Source organism: Protopterus annectens, chromosome 10.part0 (assembly GCF_019279795.1).
Source record: "Protopterus annectens isolate FY-2018-M chromosome 10.part0, PAN1.0, whole genome shotgun sequence".
Lineage (NCBI taxonomy): Eukaryota > Metazoa > Chordata > Ceratodontiformes > Protopteridae > Protopterus > Protopterus annectens.
In genome coordinates, this window is record NC_056744.1 from 1,641,457,792 (window position 1) to 1,641,480,785 (window position 22,994).

Consider the following 22,994-nt stretch of genomic DNA (forward strand, 5'->3'; position numbering starts at 1 on the left):
ATTTTCCTGTGCCACTGTCGAGCAGAGACGCAGAAGTGATCCCCGGGGTGTTCTGGGTGCAGTCTGCAGAGATGGCAATAATGTGTTTGGTGGTGGGGTGGAGCTCAGCTATACTGAAATGGAAACTGAAAAATTATATCACAGAGCTGCAACACAATATGCTAGTTCTGTCCAAATGCCAATGCAGTCATTCTTTTTGGTGCAGTTTATTTTAGTACTACAAAATATCTGTCTTCAGTTTTAATGCAGGTGAACCACTGTCTATAAGGCCATCACACTTGGTTGTCAGACTGAAACTTCTTGTGTGTTATCTAGCTCCTTATTAGGTAGTAAATGGTTCTTAGAACTCAGAAGACCTTGCTTTTGAATTTCATGTCCCCAGACTGAGAATGCCAACTCACAGTTTTGGTTTTACTACATATTGAAATGGACTGCATAATATAATGGAAAACCTCCAGTTAACAGTAAAGACAAAATCAGCAGGATAGCAGAACATAAAATTAAATATAGTTGCAGGTTTCTTCTTTCATCACATGGATGGGGGGGGGGACTGTGGACCCAACAACCAAGTACTTATTCATATTCTAAGGCACAATGATGCAAGAGATGACCACAATACTAATTTTCCTGCGAAACCAAGTATTGCACTCATCTCTGAGTTCATGTGACCTTGGCATGAGAATAGTAAACAGAATGTGGGAGATGTAGGGAGTTTACCCCATGAAGAAGCTTTCTGTCATTTTGTTTCCAAACATAATTCAAGTTACATTCAATCATTTGACATGCCAACATTATTAAACCTCTTTTTTCCTGTGGTAATTTGAATCTGTACACTTTTAGTTTTTAAAAGTTAATGAAAAAATTATTAAAAAAAAAAGAAAACACTCAGTCAGCATTCTCAATTTGTGGACATGAAACATTGAAATCTTTCCCCTTGGACTTCTGAAATGAACCTGCTAGTAAATTACCTTATAAAACTGTTATTCTGTAGCCAGCTGTTAACTCCCACTGGGTGCATGAAACACTCCCTTCTATAGCGCTCAACTAGTTATAATTGGTGCAAATGAAACCACAACAGGAGGAAAGCTTATTATGTAAATCCTGTGAAAAGGCTGAAACTCATTTACCAAAAATATCAGTTTTGCTGTATCTTTTTTTCCCTTAAATGGAACAGTAATATAATTGCTTATATATATTTGAGGTGTGTGTTTTGCAGCTGTTTTAATTCAGAAACAACATGAAGTTCCATCTTACTATAGCAATGTTCCAAAATGAAATTCTCTCTAGCATATAGTGAAATCGAACTAAACACAGAGTGAACATGCAAGACATTTAATCAGTAATTTTGTCAGAAGCTATACTGTCGTTTTCAAAGAAAGTTTTGCATCTAAAATAATGATTGTATAATGTCAGTGCTGGTACATGCTGGATTGTTCCAGGTTCATAGGTAAGCACTGTGCTAAAATAATGATCGTATAATGTCAGTGCTGGTACATGCTGGATTGTTCCAGGTTCATAGGTAAGCACTGTGCTAAAATAATGATTGTATAATGTCAGTGCTGGTACATGCTGGATTGTTCTAAGTTCATAGGTAAGCACTGTGCTAAAATAATGATTGTATAATGTCAGTGCTGGCACATGTTGGATTGTTCCAGGTTCATAGGTAAGCACTGTGCTAAAATAATGATTGTATAATGTCAGTGCTGGCACATGTTGGATTGTTCCAGGTTCATAGGTAAGCACTGTGCTAAAATAATGATTGTATAATGTCAGTGCTGGTACATACTGGATTGTTCTAAGTTCATAGGTAAGCACTGTGCTAAAATAATGCTTGTATAATGTCAGTGCTGGTACATGTTGGATTGTTCCAGGTTCATAGGTAAGCACTGTGCTAAAATAATGCTTGTATAATGTCAGTGCTGGTACATGTTGGATTGTTCCAGGTTCATAGGTAAGCACTGTGCTAAAATAATGATTGTATAATGTCAGTGCTGGTACATGTTGAATTGTTCCAGGTTCATAGGTAAGCACTGTGCTAAAATAATGATTGTATAATGTCAGTGCTGGTACATGCTGGATTGTTCTAAGTTCATAGGTAAGCACTGTGCTGAAATAATGATTGTATAATGTCAGTGCTGGTACATGCTGGATTGTTCCAGGTTCATAGGTAAGCATTGTGCTAAAATAATGATTGTATAATGTCAGTGCTGGTACATGTTGGATTGTTCCAGGTTCATAGGTAAGCACTATGCTAAAATAATGATTGTATAATGCCAGTGCTGGTACATGTTGGATTGTTCTAGGTTCATAGGTAAGCACTGTGCTAAAATAATGCTTGTATAATGTCAGTGCTGGTACATGCTAGATTGTTCCAGGTTCATAGGTAAGCACTGTGCTAAAATAATGCTTGTATAATGTCAGTGCTGGTACATGTTGAATTGTTCCAGGTTCATAGGTAAGCACTGTACTAAAATAATGATTGTATAATGTCAGTGCTGGTACATGTTGGATTGCTCTAGGTTCATAGGTAAGCATTGTGCTAAAATAATGATTGTATAATGTCAGTGCTGGTACATGTTGGATTGTTCTAGGTTCATAGGTAAGCACTGTGCTAAAATAATGATTGTATAATGTCAGTGCTGGTACATGTTTGATTGCTCTAGGTTCATAGGTAAGCACTGTGCTAAAATAATGATTGTATAATGTCAGTGCTGGTACATGTTGGATTGTTCCAGGTTCATAGGTAAGCACTATGCTAAAATAATGATTGTATAATGTCAGTGCTGGTACATGTTGGATTGTTCTAGGTTCATAGGTAAGCTGTTGTTGTTGTTGTTGTTGTCACTATGCCAAAATAATGATTGTATAATGTCAGTGCTGGTACATGTTGGATTGTTCTAGGTTCATAGGTAAGCTGTTGTTGTTGTTGTTGTCACTATGCCAAAATAATGATTGTATAATGTCAGTGCTGGTACATGTTGGATTGTTCCAGGTTCATAGATAAACACTATGCTAGCTACCCTTGTGGACCATTTTAAGCAGAGCCAATGTCCTTCCCTGTACTGCTTGTTTGCGAGGTAAACACCTTAACCATTATGCTGAGCTTCAACAAGTTGTATCCCAAGTTTAGCTTCATAGGCAAATACTAGGCTAATGCCCCCTGGGGTCCTTTTTAAGCCTAGCCATGCTTCCAAAAGGTAAGAACCGAACCCTCAAGGTAAATACCTTAACCATTATGTCAACCCCTAGAGTATCAGAAAACATCCATCTCACTAATTTTGTCCAATGCTCCAGTACCAGATTCTATCCCCAGTTCACAGCTGACTCTCCTTTGGTCTATCTTAACCATAGCAAGGAAGGTGGTTACTAAAAATTTGAAATGTAAAACTGCTCTACCTTTCACTGAATTTATCTTTTTGGCTAAGAATGTTTGTAAGAAAGACTGGCTGCAAAAGGGAAGTCCAGATTGGCAACCTTGTCTCTTCCTGCTGGCACTAATTTGTAATACAAGGGGCATTATCAGTAGAAAACAAAAAATGTATCATGTATCACCCCATGTATATTGTTAGTAATATCTTCACTCATGTATTGTGTGCATTTTTTCCAGGAAAGAACATAATCTGTATTTGCAATGTCGGCAACTCAAGGAAAACATGAGAAAGTATCACTTCACATAAACGATGGAAGATATTTGCAGCAACCTTCCTGAAAAGGTTATATAGCCAAAAACAATACAGGATTCAATGATATAGGGACAGATATTAGGAATATGTATGGGGTGGGGATAATGATATTCAATGGTGCGTGGGACAGGAATATTTATGGGAACAAACATAAGGGAATACATGTGAGGAGGAGATAATGGAATTCAGTGATGTAAAGGACAGACATAACAGAAGGATTATGTATGGGATGGGGATAATGGGGATTAACGATGTACAGATGGGATGGGGATAATAAGATTCAACAACTGAAGACAGAACATGTATTGGATGAGGGATAAACTGCTGAATATGTAGGACCCAGAACTTTCACTGTAGTTAGAGAAATGGGCGTACATTATAGGTCAAGAGGTATATGTTTGACATTAAAATCTATTTTCCTATGTGTGTATCGTCAGCCTCTTTCCTATTTCACTAACTTAGGGCAGGCCTCTCAGTGATACAGCTCCACAAATCTTCTCTTATCATGGAAAAAAATTGGGATTGTAGTTTGCCTTGGATTATAATACTAGACCTTAAACCATTACTACCCTTAGCTACTATACTTGCTTAATATTTTCTTTTTTTCATATAAAACACTCATCATAATACAATATATGTCGCTATATAATCCATTTTCAGTTTCACTTTTTTAACTCTCAATTTGAATTTCTTGATCTATATCTCAAACACAAAATAAGTTGGTTATGATCACAGACCTTATCATAATTCTCTATATTACATTACTTGATTACACATGATCAGACTATGAGAATAATATTCATGTTAATATTTAAGTTTTATACTTGGCATAGTAAGTGGTTTTATGCATAGAAGCTAAATTCAGCAGATTCAAATAGCAGGCTATGTAGCTATCTAGTATAGCTGTATTTGTATATATTGCTTTACAATTACAGTTTTCTTCTTACATAAAAATGTAAAAGTGAGATGCTTTAAGTGTTTCCAGTATGAAACCTGGAAGTAAGACTCTAAGGAAGCTAAATGCCAAACACAAATTCCCAATATAAATAAACAGTGAAATGTCCAACTGTAACCGTTTTTCGTACAGGAAATCCCCCCTTCACCCACCATGTTTGAGGGCGAGCCCTTACCACCAAACTTATATATACCAGATCTCTGATTGCACAAACATGAGTAAGGAAGACATTTCCCAAAACAAAATCATCTGTTCCTGTACACAATTAGAAATTGCACAAGCAGTCATTTTCTATGAAAACATAATTTGGTTTCTGTTCCTCTGCGTTTTATGATTCAAGCTCTTGGCACTCAAGGAATTTGATATCAGCCACATGTAGATATATCTCTTTGGGTATAATAATTTTGTTAATGTTTTTAAGCACACTACCTGCTTTGTAGTCTTACAATTGCAAAATGTAAGACTAATATATTCTTACCAATCTTCATTCATTTATCTGAACAGCTAAATAATACTTTGTATACATTCATAGACTCAGAGGTTCATTGGTGTATACTATGCTAATGAACACTAGGACCCTTATAGGTTTAGCTGTGCAACCCAATTGTTGTTGTTGTTTGTCTTTCAGCTTTTTCCCGGTAAGGGGTCGCCACAGCGGAACTCCGGTCCGCTAATGATTGGCAGTAGATTTTTTTATGAAATGCCGAGGTGCCAGCTCGACGCTCAACCTTCAACGAAGGCACGCCCATTTATGCACGCATGTGTTTTGAATGCTGCCCAACCGCGGGGAGGACATGCAGACTCCACACAAAAGGCACTCCCAAGCCAAGCCGAGAATCGAATGGGAGAACCTCTTGCTGTGAGTTAAGAACACTACCACTGTACCCAATTGTGACCCACAAATTATAGTCCCATCAACCTAACTAGCTTGATCTGCAAGGCCATGGAATGGATTATCATGGACCTCATTAACAAGGACATTGGCAACCTCCAAACACTCGACCCCACACAGTTTGGTTTTGTCAAGGGGAGGTCATGCCGGTCAAATATGCCCAACTTCTTTGAGTCAGTCACCAAAGCCATGGATGAGGGGAAGACAGTGCACACTACCTATCTTGACCTGGCCAAAGCCTTCGATACTATTCCCCACTCGGGTGTAACAGATAAATTCTCTCAACCAGGCATCAATCCATATGTTACCAGATAGGTAGCAAGCTGGCTCACTGATAGAACCCACTTAGTCAAAATAGGGGATGCCACCTCAAATAATAGACCCATAACAAGCAGTTCACCCCAGGGATTGGTCTTGGGGCCTCTATTGTTTGGGATATATTTTTCTGAGGTGCAGGATAAAACCAGTGGGCTATGGCTGACCACATTTGCAGATGACTGCAAGCTGGGCACTGTCATCAATTGCCCTACTGATGTGGGCATCCTCCAAGAAGGTCTCACCCAAACAAATGACTGATGCCAGAAACATGGCCGCAAACTGAATGCCAAAAAATGCATCATCATCCCCTCTGGAGAGAATGACGTCCCCACAGATTATCACATTAATAACAAGGTCCTAAGCATTTAATCAGTCGTGAGGGACGTTGGCACCCAGGCTGATAGCAAACTGATCTTCAAGAAACACAAAGTACCACCATGGCTCTGGAAGTCCCAAGATTTTTAATGAAACACATAGTCAAGACAGATCAGTAAGCACTTTTGGGTTACATCTGAACCCTTCATCAGAAATAAAACCATTGCATATTCCATTCATTTAAAAAAAGGTGCCAAAAAAAACCCATTCATAAAATATCTCATTCCTAAATAATACCTACATTTAACCACTAGATGACAGCCATAATACATGTATCTTAAAAGACTAGCAAAAATGCATGATTTTAAAACCAATAACTCTACCTAGCTTAATATAATAAATATATGCACATAAACATAAAAATATATATACACATATCAACAATATAAAAATATAAAAAATACATCATAAATAAATGTTTGCATATACCTAAAATATATATGTATGCATATAAATATAATTATATATTTATTTTGTCTCAGTGTTTCAAAAGTCTAGAGAAATCATATAATTTAATCCACTACCTTTATCAGACTGCATCCTAATTATCCATTTTATCTCTTCCTTTTCTGTGCAATTTTTAATATTTCCTAATCTATTGCTCTTTCTAACTAACTCCAGCTCCATAAATCTAAATTTATGACTTAGATAATGACATGATAGCAAACAGACGTTTGACCACCATATTGCCTCCGTTGTATGGAAAGCTTTCTACATGACCCACCTCATTAGTAAGGGTATCTCATCCAGGGACAAGGAGGTCATAACATCCCTGCATTCTTCCCTTATAAGACTCATTATTGAGTACAATGTCCCTTTCGGCATGTACCTCATAAAGCATATGCACCAGCTGGAGAGACCACAGAGGTTCCTCACCAGGAGAATCCATGGCCTCAAACATCTACCCTACACAGATAGGCTAAAAGCCCTGTCCCTCTACTCAGTCTCATACAGACTCCTCAGAGGTGACCTCTGTCTGGCATACAAAGCAATCTCAGACCCCGCACTGATGGGACTGATGCATATCCGGAAGTTAGGCTTCACTCGAGTAATCCGCACGTGCGACCTCAACCTGGTCTATGACATCAATATGACGTTGTCAGGACAGATTTGTGTCCCAGAGACTCCCCCTTTTGTGGAATAGACTCCATCTCATGTCAGAGTACCTCATTAACCCTTTTTAAGTGCAACCTGGATAACTGGATGGGGAACAGAAAATGCACCCCTGGGATTCCACCTATGTCCCTGCTGGACAGGGGCATTGGGTGCTGACTTGTCAGAACATGGGCTAAATTCTTGGCTAGGTTTGTAAGAGCCTCAGGGCCAATAGCCTAGTAACTTCCTATGATCCTATACAGGGGGTGATTTACTGACTGCCTCTGTCCATCAGAGACATAGGTGCCAGACCAGGGTGAATTTCCATTTACCCATCCACTGGTATAAGATGTGCTTAAATAGGGATGGGGGAACTCTTTTTCACATGGATGGGGAGCCTGTCAAGAGAATGGTAATTGTCTGAGAAATACATCTGTCTCTCTCTCTCTCTCTCTCTCTCTCTCTCTCTCTCTCTCTCTCTCTCTCTAACATGCAATATTTAGGGCTTTTAATCTAGTAGTTCTGATCTGTTTGTTTTGCGGGTGTGCAAAAGAATAATCAAAACAGGGTCCAGGGATGCCTTGTAAGCCAGGCAATGATCACCTCACACAAGTCTGTATGATGCTGAGTAAAGAAACAAGGCTTTGAGGCAATCAGCACAAGACAGTGCATTTACTCCCTGTATTTTTTTCTTAGGGACCTTTGTGGACATTCCATTTGCTGCATATGTCTTGGTACATACCCAAAGGGGATTATACTCTGTGATGGGTCTGAAAGAGGGCAGAGTACAGTGGTGTGATGACCTCTCAGAACCTAGATGCCATGCCCTTGCTTATAAGTTGAGCAACACAGAAGGATTTTCTTAGTACCGTGGACACACTTTGGTCGAAGGCTAGGTTACTATCTACAGGAATTTGCAGATCTCTGACTAGTGAATCAACTTTTAAGGATGTTTTATTGATGATGTAGTTATCCAGGCTGGCAGACTTCCCAAAAGGTACTATAATTCATTTCTTGGTATTGAGTTTTTATCCATGGCTTTGGCACCAAGCATTTGTCTGTGTTAGACCTTCCCATCTTGGGGGGATTCAGTGACTGTTCCCAGTTTGCAATCATCTGCCAGCTTGGTTAGTCAGAGGCCTTTGATATTGGCTTTAATATCTGAGATGTAGATGCCAAAGAGGAATGGGCCCAGCATGGAGGCCTGGGGAACTTTAATGGTGACTGGCCTCTTTTTGGAGGTGGCCTCACTGATTCTAACCTCTTGGGTCCTATCAGTGACCAAGCAGCTATCTAGTGTGTTATAAAGGGGTTTATACTTAGTTTTACAAGTTTGCTGACAATGCCTGAGTGGGGTATTGTATCAAATGCTTTAGCCAATTCTAAGTAGGCAGTATGCACTATTTCCCCCTCATCCATTCCCTTAATGACCTTTTCAAAGAAGTCCAGCAAATTCAGTAAGCATGACTTTCCTCTGACAAAGCCAAACTGAGATGGACATAGTGTCTTGAAGTCTCCTCTGTTCTTGTTGATAATTTCCATGATAATTCTTTCCACTGCCTTACAAATAAGACTAGTCAGATTAATGGGTCTGTAGTTTCCAGAATCTGTTGAAGGTCCTCGCTTATGAAGTAGATGACTGTCACAGTCTTCCATTCACGTAGCAAAAAGCTGTTTTAAGACTACAGTTAAATAATGACTCCAGGGGTCCTGATAAGTCATGTTTAGGGTGCTCAGGAGGCATCCTGGGATGTTACTGGAACCCACTGAGGCCATGTTCTTGGCTTTAGTGAGTTCAGCCAGTACATGCTCCCTAGGAGTAGTTGGAAGAATTATGTTTGAGGGTAGTTTTTGGAGGATGCTTGGGGATGAGAGTGGGGTAAAGTTTGAATAGAATGTGTCCACTAACAGGTTTTCTATACTGCCAGACTTGATGAATGTGGTGCCATTAACCCCCAGTTCAGCACATTTTTGTGTACTTCCCTTGAGGTTTCTGATATAGCTATAGAAGGCCTTCTAGTTATTTCTCACCTGGGAAGTTATCTTAACCTCAAAGATGACTTTGCTTGACTTAATTAATCCTCTTAGCTTCCTGTTTAGTTTGAGGAGAGAGTTTTTATCTTAATGGGAAATAACTTTGATTTTTGCCGTAATTTTTCCTTCTGTTGCATATCCTGTTTAATTTGGGATGCCTCTGAGGCAGTTTGTTTCTGGGGCTAGTTTTAAGCTTACTTCTGGTAGGTACAGCAGCCTCTATGCAACTATTGACCTGGTTGTACAGAGTTTCTGAGAATAATTCAGCATCGGCTGCTGTGTTCTCAGGGTTTGGAAGGGCACTGGTTATTGACAAACCATCACTTAATAAAAGGTCATTTGCCTTGGAATAGTACCAGTTACTGGTTTTAATGGGATTACAGAGTTGATTTTGATTTTGAAGGAGACAGCTTTATGGGGTGACCTTATCAGGGAGGATGAGACATTAGGGGTGCAGAGTTCTCCCATATTTATGAGCAAGTGATCCAATATGTTAAAGCCTTTAGTGGGCATATTCACCATTTGGTCAAGGCTGTTTGTATTCACAAAGTCCAGAAATATCTGTGCCTGTAGATTTGGGTAATTAAAATCTCCAATGAGAAGGGTGTTAAGTTGGATGATAAGCATCTCCAGTAGGAAGGTCCAAGTAGGCACTGTGAGATTCTTGGGACATGGAAGGTGACCCACAGCTGACTAGGATATGATACAGAATTTTCATCTATGGTGATCTGCATGTTGAGGAACTCCAGCATGTCATCCTGTTTGACCACCCTAAAGACACCTCCACCTTTAGCCCTTCTCTGTGCAGCTACTGGTCTAAACGTATGGAAGGCACTGAAACCTTGCATGATGGGTACTCTCTGCCACTTAAAACCATGTTTAGGTCATTGTACAGATTTCTATATTCTCAAGTGTGAGGAGGACTTGTAGGGAGTGTAGTTTTTTATTTAGGCTCTTGACATTGAGCAGTAACACCTTGAGGTTCCATTGAGTAGAATCTGCTATGTTGGTAGATTGGTCAGTTTGGTGTTGTCTTAAAAGGCACTCTGGGGTTGGATAAAGTTTTGGCCAGTATTCAAAGGCCTAGAGGGGAAAGCTGCAGATCACCCTTGGCAAAGCAATGTGATCTGTTAACCATATCCTCCCAAGCTGACAAATACTGGATCCCCTTAGAGCTCAGATTGTGGCATCATGCTCTGTGATGGTAATTGAATGGTAGGCTCATACCAGCCTGAGACACACAGTCTGAAAGCTCCATAATGTCTCTCTTCATATAGTCCAGGGAGGTACATCTCAGGTCATTTACATCTACATGGACTATGATGGAATCATACTGGTACCTGTAATTGTGTGTGTGTCTGTCTCTGTGTGTCAGTGTGTGTGTGTGTGTGTGTGTGTGTGTGTGTGTGTGTGTGTGTGTGTGTGTGTGTGTGTGTGTGTGTGTGTGTGTGTGAGATTTGGTGGATCCTGGATCCAGATAAGCAACTAACAGTTATTTTCTCCTTGTTTAGCCTGGTTAGATGGACATTATTACATCTTACAATGGAGTTCAGTATGACAGGAGTCCTAGAAAGTGTGTTTGCTTACCTTAGGGGCTTAGTGTTTGGGACTCCAGTGAAAGTGATGTGGGCTTGTTTGTGAGAGTTTAGCCTCCAGTGTCATTGTGTAAGTACAACTTTCACATATTGCTCATAGGTTCATAGGTAGGTACTAGGCTATCGGCCCTGGGGCCTGCACAAGCCCAGCCAAAAAGGTACCCTGGCTTTTGCCACCCAAGAAAATTATTTTCCTGTGCCACTGTCAAGCAGAGCCACAGAAGTGATCCCCGGGGTGAATTTCCAATTTTCCCATCCAATCATCAAGATTTTTCTTGAAGAGTGCTAATGAGGAGCTTTGTTTGATATAGATAGGTAGTTTATTCCAGAGTATGGGAAGTCTCTGGGACAGGAATCTATCCCTCCGGCATGTTTTGTTTATTGTGGTGACAAGGTTTAGGTCCCTACAGCGTGTAGCTCAGAGGGATGGGGATTTCTTTAAGTGGAGCATGTCCAACAGTTCTGGGTTTGACATAGCTTTGAATGTTAGGCAGAGATCACCTCTGAGTAGGCGATATGCAACAAAGTAAAGCTGGAGTTTTTTGAGACGGTCTGCGTAGGGCATCTGTTTGAGGCTGGTAATCCTCTTTGTGAGGTATTTCTGTGGCCTTTCCAGTTGTTGTAGATGTCTTGTGAGGTACATACCAAAAGGAGCGTTGTACTCTATAATGGGTGTAAGCAGTGATGAGCAGAGGGAAACAATGACCTCTTTTTTTCTGGATGAGAAACCTTTTGTGATGAGGTGTGCCATGTAGAAGGATTTCCTGACTACTGTGGTGATGTGATTATCAAAGGAGAGACTACTTTCCACCTGTGTCCCAAGGTCTCTTATCACACTTTCAGTGTTAAGTATTCTACCACCTATGTTGTAGTTCATGGGTACAGAGTTTTTACCAAAATGGATGACTATGCACTTTTTGGCATTGAGCTTGAGGCCATGGCTTTGACACCAGGCATCTGTCTCAGTGAGGCCCTTTTGTAGGATGTCCACATCATTAGGAGTTTCAATTATGGCTCCTAGTTTGCAGTCATCTGCGAACTTCGTTAGCCAAAGACCTTCTGTGTTAGCCTGTACTTCAGAGAAGTAGATACCAAACAGGAGAGGACCCAGGACTGAACCCTGTGGTACTCCACTTGTCACTGGTCTGAAATCGGATTTGGAGTCTGCTACTTTCACAGTGTGGGTTCTGTCAGTGAGCCAACTGGCAACCCATCTTGTGACATAGAGATTTATACCTAGTTTGGTGAGTTTATCTATAATTCCACAGTGGGGGATGGTGTTGAAAGCCTTGGCAAGATCTAGATAGGCTGTGTGAACCACCTTACCCTCATCTACGGCTTTGGTGACTGCTTCAAAGAAGTCTATCAGGTTTAGGAGACATGATTTGCCTTTTACAAACCCGAACTGGGGTGGGGTCCAGAGTTTGGAGATTACCAATGTCTTTGTTTATAAGTTCCATGATGATACGTTCCATGGCCTTGCAGACCAGGCTCTGGTGTCTGCTTCTTTAAGGATTAAGTGGTTGTCAGTAAATATGAGACAATTGTTACATTGCCTCAAGATGCCCATATCCACCAAGCTGGCTACATACAAGTTAGGAAATTGCTTATCCATGATCTCAGTCCTTAGACTGGTGAGCAAAAAAGGGGATGGTGTATTTGGGTTAGAAGGCTTTTAAGGGTACTCTGTTGGTGCAGACTAGTAAGGGTTCTTTTTGGGGAAGATTATGCTACACAGTATTAAACTCTACTAAATGTAATGTTTACACAATACTAAATTCTACTAAACCTGTAGGCATTGCCTCTTGATACCCAGCTAGCTGCTCTAAGTTTGACATCACACAAGGTGTTTGCTCTATAATGCTGCTTTACAGAATACAGTTATTTGGATCAGTCTACAAGATAAATTTGCTTTCTATATGTTTGCTACTGGAGAAGGCAGTGCTAACCCACAAAAAATGTGCAAAATTTATAGCAGCACAGAAAAAAGCAGAAAACTAACCAGTGAGCCCTCTGGCCAATAAAATGATTATACTATGAGTACTTCTGTTGTTTCCCAAATCTAATAGACCAGCAACAATTGCATCATCTCCTGCCACAATTTGAATAAACTCAGTCCTACTAATGTAAAAACCCAGCAGAAGATACCCATAAGTGCAGTGTTACCCCAAAACAGTTAAACAGCTAGCTGGTAATCCATTACTGAAGGCAATTTCAAGACAGTCTTTCAGCAGTAACAGGGAGAGGAAAGCCTTTTTCTTTACAAAATAATTCAGTGAAATGTACACAAAAACAAGAAACAGTAGTGAGCACTCAAAATAACTTAAGACTGAGGTTTCTTTTTGGGGATAAACTCTTGGCTATGCTTGTAAGGGCCTCAGGGCCATTAGCCTAGTAACCTCCTATGATCCTAAGTAAGTCTAATTTTGCAATCAAAGGTACTTAACTTTGCCTGAATGACACTGGATAGAAGTAAAACACTTCTGGAACACAAGCCAGGACTCCAAGCTTTGCTGATCTCGAGGAAATATGTAGTAAAGGAGGTTTACTCAAGAGCAATACTCGTTTACTGGGCGGACACTCAGTATCATGGATCTAAGGAAAGCAATGGGTGGGAAGAGAATATAAACAGCTTATACAACCAACAATAGCAATGAAAGATGGGAGGGAGGGACTTTGGAAATCAGATTACCATAAGGGGTGGATGCCAAAAGGGAGAGTTGGGAAAAATTTTCAAGAAACAAGCAGGCTAGCTAGACAGGCATCCAATCAAATAAAGGCAGTATTAGAGCTCCTTCAGAAACTTTCGTATAATGTGTTAGTAGGGGATAGAGTAGACACAGGAGCAGGTAAAGGATAAGCAGAATATGAAAGCACTGAAGAACCAACTGGAGCAGAGACAATTCTCTCACTACTGAACTTCTATTACAGTTTAAGGCACCAGACTGTGCAGAAATTTATAAGTAGCACTGTTTATGGAAAACAAATGCAGCAATAAATGACTAAAGCACAAATCTGGCAGTAGCATTACACAGTCCTGCCACAACTTTGAATTCAAATTTAAGACTATGGCCCAACAGTTAAGTAAAGAATACTTATTCAGTTGAAGAGATAACTGAGCAGCTAAATATTCCATTCAAAATATATATAGTTAATAAAAAACAGATAAGGAGGAGAGAACGCTGCAGTGCATCTACTGTCCCAACTAATACAATAAACTCAAGAAGATTAAACATGGTTAAGTTTTTGGGTAAATTGTCTTTCACCAGCTCCTTACAATACTACAAATTGAAGTCTCCAGTACTTGCCATAAAATTACTTTGTATTCTAGACATGGCTTGGTATAGTTGCTATTTTAAGTATGTATGAAAAACAAATATCCACATGCAAAACCTCCCTTTGTTTGAGGGCTCTGAGAATATCAGAAGACCTTCTGGCATCTCCACTCACAGATCATGACACTGTTGTTTAGAGAGAGGGAAAGGTAACAGCAAAAGGACAAAGATGATGGTAGGGGGGTTTAGGAAATTGGATTATGATGAATGAGGGAGAGGAACTGAGGACAAGCTAAGGGGGTAAACTAGCAATTGGAATGGGTCAGAGTAAAGTACTTAGAGTTACGGGCAATGGTTTGGTTAAAAGATAAAATGTCAGTGTGACTACACAGCAAGGTGAGTTTAATGATTATGGCAAAAGAAAGGGCATACTACAGGTGGAAGGGAGGGGGTAGATTGGTGGAGAAGGAAGTATAAGCAGGCAAGCAGATGAACAACAAAGCAGGTGAGGGCAGCAAAGGCAAATGCTGAAAGGAAGTTCACAGATGGTGTTGTGAAAAGGTACAAAAGCTTTATTTTGGTATATAGCAGTAAGAAGCAAAGAAAAGATGGACTTGTTCAGAATGAATAATTAAGGGATTAAGAGAGACTATGGAAGACTGGGAAAATGTTAATAAATACTTTCTTTCAGTCTTTGCAAATAAAAGTAAGGGGGGGTATGTCAAGCTGATAAGTAGGTAGGGTGGAGGAGCAAAAACAGTGAACAAATGCCAGGACAGACATAGGGGAGGCAAAGAGAGAGAACTGGTTTCTCCTAAAGGAGGAAGAAGCATAGGGATTAGATGGACTGTTCCCAGAGTTCCCAAGAAAGGTGAAATTATTACTGGCAATTAGTTTGGAGCTCAGACTGACTTCTTTATTAACTAATGTTATTACACCTCCCCTACTCACTCAACTAACCAAATTTCTGTGACGACATGAGTCCATATGCCTTTAGCCAAGATTCATTTAAATATGAACAAATATAAACATGTGGTATGGAACTATCTCATGCTCGTGTTGTAAATGCTCCACAGAGAACAATCTGAGATACCTAAAGGTCAGCATAAGCAGATGGCTGAGCCTCAAGTATTTTGGCTGGAGTAAGTAGGACCACTATAAATTTGAAGTGAAACTTATTAGTATGTTTTGATGCTTTATATTTAGCCCAAATTATTTCATACCATATAATTTCTGAGCTAGTATGGTCATTGTTATATCCCAGTAAGACTTTTTTAGTATTTAGACGGGAATGGCTGAGTAGCAGCAGTACCCATTTTAGTTGGTAGAGAGAGGTATGCATGTGTGAAGCTTTGCAAAATGTTTTGACCTTGCAGTTAGTTGAAGTGTCTAGGGGAAGGGGTGAAACCACCACTTAATACAGTACTTTAGAAGTAAGTAAATCACTGTATAAAGGCTTTTTCTTACACTAAGTAACTGTTAGCAGACCAAATCTCCAAGACTCCTAACATCTACCCCAGGGGAGACAATTGTGCTATCACTTACAGGGTAAGTTTCCTGTACTTCCAGGGTCTGCAGATGTTATTTCCACCTTCCGCCTACCAAAATAAAGTCAGGGATAGTAAGATTGCACTATACTGTTCAGCAAATTATATACAGTGGTTAAAGAATGGCAGGAAATGCATTTTGCCTGAAAACCTTTGTATACAACCAGCAGTTGTACAAAATGGCAGCTGTGGGATGGAAGGAACAACATCTGGTATCTGAATTCCACATATTCCTGACATGTTTTGCTGACGTTAGGAGTTTAGGGGTGTACAGCAAAAAAATACTTAGGCAGCTTAAGATAGCTGTACTATTGTGTCAGTAGGGAGGGAGACTGGACAGATCACCAGCCTACTTCAGTCCCTAAAGTTGGACAGATTTCTGACAGGAGACATACAGACTACACTCTGAACTTATACACCAGACCACTAAATTGGCAAAGTGCTGTCCAAATGTTCAACATGTCTTCCTTTACAATGAACACACTGCCTTAACGGTAAGAAGTTATGAGGCTGTAAAAAAAACTTATTTTCAATTTTCTTCTTTCAGAAATGCTGTCCACCCTGGAGTTGTTTTCTTTCACATTCCTCCTATATAGTCAGAAATGTATTATGTCTCTTCACGGTTAGGTGGATTTCAGAATATAACTGAGTAATAATCAATGATTATCCCACCTCTGTAAACATTTGAATTGTCATATGGTGGTATGTATGCACTCCTTCCATGAAACAGACATAAAGGAATCACACGTTCATTTCTCTCTCCATAATGGCATTAAGTACAGCTCAAGAAGTGCTTTGTCCTCACCCCGCTACAGTATTTACAAACAAGCTACAAGTCAAGAACAAGTGTACCCTCACCTAGAAAATAGAGATGCATTATATACTGCCGCTAATTGTAAAACAAATAAACAAACAAACTGATGGAGCACAGCCTCCCTTATTGTTGCAAGCTAAGATCCACACAACTATAAACACCAAGGCTGCAAGGCATCTATTATCAGAGAAGCAAGACAAACTAAAACAGATTGAACGTCATTGCTGGTGTGGGATGCTAGGGAGAGACAATATGGTACAGCAGGGCTGCATCTCCCACTAAAAGTTAATACTGTATGTAAGCACTTAGTTGCTAGGTTAGCCAGGTATAACCTTATCTAACTGAGCTTTGTTCATTGTTAACTTGTGATTCTAGTCAGGAAAATACAGAACATGGAGAAACACCCTCTATGTCAGCTAAGGTTACTTCTACTTACTAAGCAGAGAAAGCATAACCTAGAGGAGTATCAGAGTGGTGGGAACAAGGGGGATAATGTCTACTGTTTCCTTACATACTGCACTTACCTGCATAACCTACTGACAGAAATTAAAGGTAGACATTGACCTCATGTCTAAAATGGATGGATGGATGGATGGATGGATGGATGGATGGATGGATGGATGGATGGATGGATGGATGGATGGATGGCTGTGGATGGATTTACCAAACACAATATTTCCAGGAGAATGCAGCAATGTTCATGACAAAAGGATTGGATTGAAAACTGTATTACCAGTAACATTTGCTGTTATTGCAAATACAGCAGTAGTACAATGTATATTAAATTATAACATACAAAGAAAGACACTCAACAAGTAATGAGAAACAGATCCTCCTTACATAGAGGATATGCTGCATGTATAGTCCTATCAAAAGACATTGCAGTCTTAATATACTAAACACTACAGGAGGTAGTTATATCACAAGCACCATACTCCACCAGCTTATCAATATCTGCTTTGTCCTTGCAAGCATTTGGGCACAGTTGATTAATTCCATCTACTTGCATTAATAGATCAGTAGTCTATAACTCACAAAAATGTACTCATCACTGTTCCTTTTAATGCAAAATATACAGTTGATGTAGTTCCCTTTATCTTATGTGTGCACTGCCTGAGCTGTTGCATCCATAATGGAGGATGGAGTTGAGTAGTTTAACTTTCCTAATAAAGTAATAATGCTGGGTACAGCTACCAACACTTTTGAATGGCTTCAGCTACTGTGCAGACTATCCCCACCGTGCTGTAACTGCTGCACAGAAAACAATCTTCAGTGCCTGAAGGTCAGGACAGGAAAAATACTGATGCCTCCGGAGATGCAATCTATAAAGTAACTCAGCTGAGGCAAGTAGGACAATTATACATTTCAAGTGAAACTTAACTTTCTTTGTAGGAATGGTCCTTGCAATATCCATTGCAAAACACCTTTTAATATTTAAATAGAAATGCTTGATTGACAGTAGTAGCATTCTGTTTAGTTGCTATCGAAATGGGATGAGTGTGTGGAATTTTGTTAGATGCCTTAAATTTGCTGTTAGTTGAAGTGTCTCAGGGAAAGTAACCAACCGCCACCAAAATCAGATGTGGGTAAACCACCATAAAATGCCTTTTCCTTACGCTAAGCTGTTGGTGACAGAGAAAATTTTTCATGACTCCTAACATATCCTCTCTGGGAGCAGTACAAATGCGCTGTCGCTGCTTAGATAAGTTTCTTATTTTGCATAGATTGCAGCCGTTATTCCTAACTTTGTGCTGCAAACAGCTGCTCTCAGAGAAGATCTTTCAAGACTCCTAACATCTTCTTGAGGGGAAAGGGCGTGAGTATGGTGTCACTTCTAGGGTACGTTTCCTGCCTTTCCATGGATTATGTTTGTTAAGATCTTTGCCTTACAGCTCCAGGTCAGAATTAAACTGCACACTTGGGAGCCTGTGTGTTTTTTGGGGTGTCTGCTGGTCGTTAGTATTAGGAGCTGACCCAGAGATACAAATCCGAAATAATCACGATCATGGGAAAACTCATTAATACTATTTAAGAGTTAGCATCCAGAAAATTCCTGAATGGTTAAACCATTAATATAACAAGTACAGATTAAGTAAATATGATTTCATACAAACTTAGGTGGTTTTTCATTCCCTAAAACAACAAAATCTTTATACAAGTATGAGAAAGACCATTTAGTTGTTAAATTAAGAAACAGTACTATGTAGCATTTTACTTCTAAAGCTTAGTCCTTTCTCTTCAAATATGTTTACCTCCCCTTTTCAAGTTTTAACAAGGTTTAGAGACTACTATAAATATTTGTCAATAATTTTAAAATTTCCCCCAAAGTGGGTTGGTAACCAGCATGTATTTTTACAAAGCCTTACACTTGCAGTGTATTGTAATGTCAATGTAATAAAGCAAAACTATGAGGATCTGGTAGTTTACAAATCTGAACTCTGATCCCATTTCTGAAAGCATGTTGTGCCTTTCACTTAATGAAATGATGAATGAATATTTAATATGTAACATCTCCGGTGCCCTGAAAGAACAATCAGCTTGTGTCATGCATAAACCTTGAAAACACTTTTCCCACACTTGTTCATATAGGCCTGTTTCATTTTTAAACAGAAACTGCAAAATATTTGTCACCATTCTTTTTAAGAGAGTTTTTTTCCATTTTAACTGGTGATCAGAGCAGATTTAGACCAGGCAAACAAGCCCACGAAAATAGAAACAGTTCTTCTTCTAAAATGTAAGTGATACAGCATTGTTGGATTGACCTGAGAATTTTTAAAAAACTATGGGAAGAACTAGTGAATACCCTTAGTTATAGCTTTTGGGGAATCGTGGAGAATGACTTTTAATTTATTTATTTTTTAACTAGCCTTTCTCAGCACATCTCAGGCCATGGTCAATGCAGTATATGGGTATAACTTAGTGTAGCCAGCCATCTAGAATGTTTTAGGGAAATAGGAGGAAACTAGAATACCCAAAGAAAACCCAAATAGAACATGTCTATTCCATAATTGATGGAGGTAAGGATCAAACCCCACACCCTGAATCTTTAACACAAAGATCTTACTACTGAACCATTGTGCTAAGACTGTCAGTAGTTTGATTTAATCCCCCCTTTCACAAGGGTGGCATCAAAATAAATGCTAGAAACAAATGTCTCATCACTTTCACCTCAGCTGTAGGGAAATAAAACTTTTTGTATTTTCCACCTGTTGATTTGTACCTGGTTTACTTCACTAGACAAATTAGGCAGGTGTGCAGTGGGTTCCAGGAAAGTACATTTGATAAAACGTTGACTGAACATTTGAATACAGAAGATATAAAGGTCTACTTTGAGGAAAGAAGCATCGAGTAGTATGTAACCCAAGTATCAGGTCTATTCCTTCTTAAGGTCGTTATAAGGAAAGGAGCATCGGTAGTATGTAACCCAGGGAAGCAGTATCAGGTCTGGTCCTTCTTAAGGTCATTATAAGGAAAGGAGCATTGGTAGTATGTAACCCAGGGAAGCAGTATTAGGTCTGGTCCTTCTTAAGGTCATTATAAGGAAAGGAGCATCGGTAGTATGTAACCCATGGAAGCAGTATCAGGTCTGGTCCTTCTTAAGGTCGTTATAAGGAAAGGAGCATCAGTAGTATGTAACCCAAGGAAGCAGTATCAGGTCTGGTCCTTCTTAAGGTCGTTATAAGGAAAGGAGCATCGGTAGTATGTAACCCAGGGAAGCAGTATCAGGTCTGGTCCTTCTTAAGGTCGTTATAAGGAAAGGAGCATTGGTAGTATGTAACCCAGGGAAGCAGTATCAGGTCTGGTCCTTCTTAAGGTCGTTATAAGTGAGATTGTATGAGGATTGGGAGGAAACAGTTATGATGACAGAAACACTGTAACAGGGCCGCTGCATTAAGGGGAGAATGGAAAAGGTAAGAAAGAAATTTGCAAAGCTGGAGGAATGGTCAGAGATATGGCACTTCACATTTATTGCAAAGAAGTACAAAATAACACTCTTAAGAAACAAACAAATGAAAAAGGAAAATAAAAAGGTATGATATTGATGTGGAAGTAAGGCGTATAGCTACGAACCTTGAGGTGGCTATATTAGATAACTCCTAAGTAAGCAAACAACAAAGTTTCATGGATAATAACTAGATGAAGTCTAAGAGGCCGGTCATGAGCCAAGCCCAATGCCTCAAATGCCCTATGGCACTATCTTGTTAAGTGGTTTGCTCAGAGTCACACAGAAGGCAAACAAAGACTGAGGGAGTTAAACTCTGGATTAAAGGAAGCAGGTTATTAACAGTTCAGAGTCTTACTCCTCTTTGACAACTGTCAAACTAAATATATTTGTCATAACTGGAATTTAAACTTACACCTTTGGGAGGGCTACAAACAGAGTGTAACATCATAATCAACTTGACCATTCTGACAGCATGAAAAAGAAACAAGGAGGACTGGGAGAAACAAAGAGTCAGTGGTGCAAGAGATAGGTGACTGGGAAAAGTGAAATAAGTAACAGTTATTTGTTGTCAAAGTCTATGTTGCTGTTAAGAAAAGTATCATTTTATTATAGGAATTGCTTGCATGACTTTTTGCCATTGTAGCCAGTTTCATTGCAAATACTTTACAGCATAGCAACTGCATACACCACCCCCTGCTAAAAAATGTTGTACACTAAGCAGAATACAATGAATATTTCTCTTACCACCTAATTTGGTATTACCCCATCCAGTGACCCAGCACATCGTTCCATCTGGAATCGAGTAAGTAGAGTACGGCAGGCAGACTGGACGGATGTTGTCTGTATAAGTCACAGTTTGTGCAAGTTGTAGGACAGCAATGTCGTTACCTCTCTCAGCATTTGTGTAGTTTTCATTGACAAATATCTTACTGACTCCAAGTATGAGCGTGTTTGCATTGGAAAGTGACAACTGGTATCCTCCCAGGAGTACTGTGTATGTACTCACATTGACTGATCTGAAAGACATCAGGCACAGATAAATTAGCTGAATTAAAGGCAAACAATGTGTTCACAAAATCTGTAACTATAACAAACATATAAGCTTTTGTTCTTTAGGTTTTGCTTGTTTCCAGAATTGAGATAACAATCTCGGAAATATTTATATCCCCAGAAATATACCAGGACCAGTTTCCAAAAATAACTGCCAGTCTAACACTGAGCTTGTAGAAAGCCACTCCAGACTTACTGATTAGATTTCTTTTTTTCTAATTTTTCACTGAGATGGGCACACTTGAAGAGTGGTACTGCCTTTACCGTGTGTACATGTGAATGATGAATGCATCTCCTGTTAAAATGCCTCTTTTATCAGCTACTCAGCACCTGCTTTCAGCTACAGCACATTCAGTAGTTGGACAGAAGTCCTTTTCCTGCCCTCCTCCGTGGAAGGTCACCTGTCATTTAGAGACTAGATCCTGTCCTGCTAGCCAGGATCCTGCCAACCCAGATCTGTCACTAGGTCACCAGCAGTGATTCCGGGGATCCAGGTATTTCCTTTTTTTTTTTTCTAAATTTATTTCCCTGCCTTTGCTCATCTATGAGACTCCAATAGAAATGAAGCCACACAAGATGACACAGAGAAAAGCTTTGACCTAAAACTCTCAGAAGCTTAACATTTTTGGATTTTCACATCTTCAGCAGTCTGATAACATATTACTTCTTCATTCAGGGCTGTCTCAGTATGACTTTTTCTCTTATTTCATCTTCTCAGAGTATAAATCATCCTTCCCATTCCGCACTCATGGGTAAAGCATCAGAAAGGCACATGGAGGCATTGTTCCTACATGTTAAGTACTTGGTTGTGAGCCCTTTTAAAATTCTGGCAGGACAGGGAACCTTCACATTATAACATCTTGGGGAACCTTCATGTTATAATATAGTACATGTTACATAACCTTCAAAGAATTCTGGATTTACTCCAGAAAGTAACATGGTTCATAATGTACTCAGAGAACAACAGCCTCAGAGAGTTTTTTCTCTATATCATCATCATTGTATGTGATTAGCACAAGGTAGTGCCACACTTACATCTTACGACCAACATCTATAGATATTCAGATACTGGAACACTCCTCATCACATCAGTTTCATAAGCAGAGAAAAGAAAAAAAAACATCTTAGGTTCTTACTTACAAAGCTTACATGATTGCATCAAGAGTAGAAAATTAACCAGACTACTTTTACATAACCACAGAGACAATAAATATCAAGCAGTCTGTGTAAAAAAATAACCAAAAGCATACCCGTTCTGTCAATCTTTTGGTAAGCATCCCTAAGCACGGGTATGATTGGGTCTCATGCTAGGGATTGACAGCTGACATTGCCAGTTAACAAAGAACAGTGGTAGGAGATAAAACAGCTTTAAAAGCTGTTAGATATTTCACCCTGCTACATTTGTGGCAGATTGA

General features: G+C 39.5%; 1 protein-coding gene across 1 annotated transcript in view; it reads right to left on the reverse strand.

Annotated features, from left to right (window-relative positions):
* Window positions 1-22,994, reverse strand: part of LOC122814357 (serine protease 33-like) — a 114,635-nt gene that overhangs the window by 12,369 nt on the left and 79,272 nt on the right. Inside the window, exon 4 of the mRNA XM_044086943.1 lies at window positions 21,274-21,545. Coding sequence (XP_043942878.1) covers window positions 21,274-21,545 — 272 coding nt within the window. The remainder of the gene's footprint in view (window positions 1-21,273; window positions 21,546-22,994) is intronic.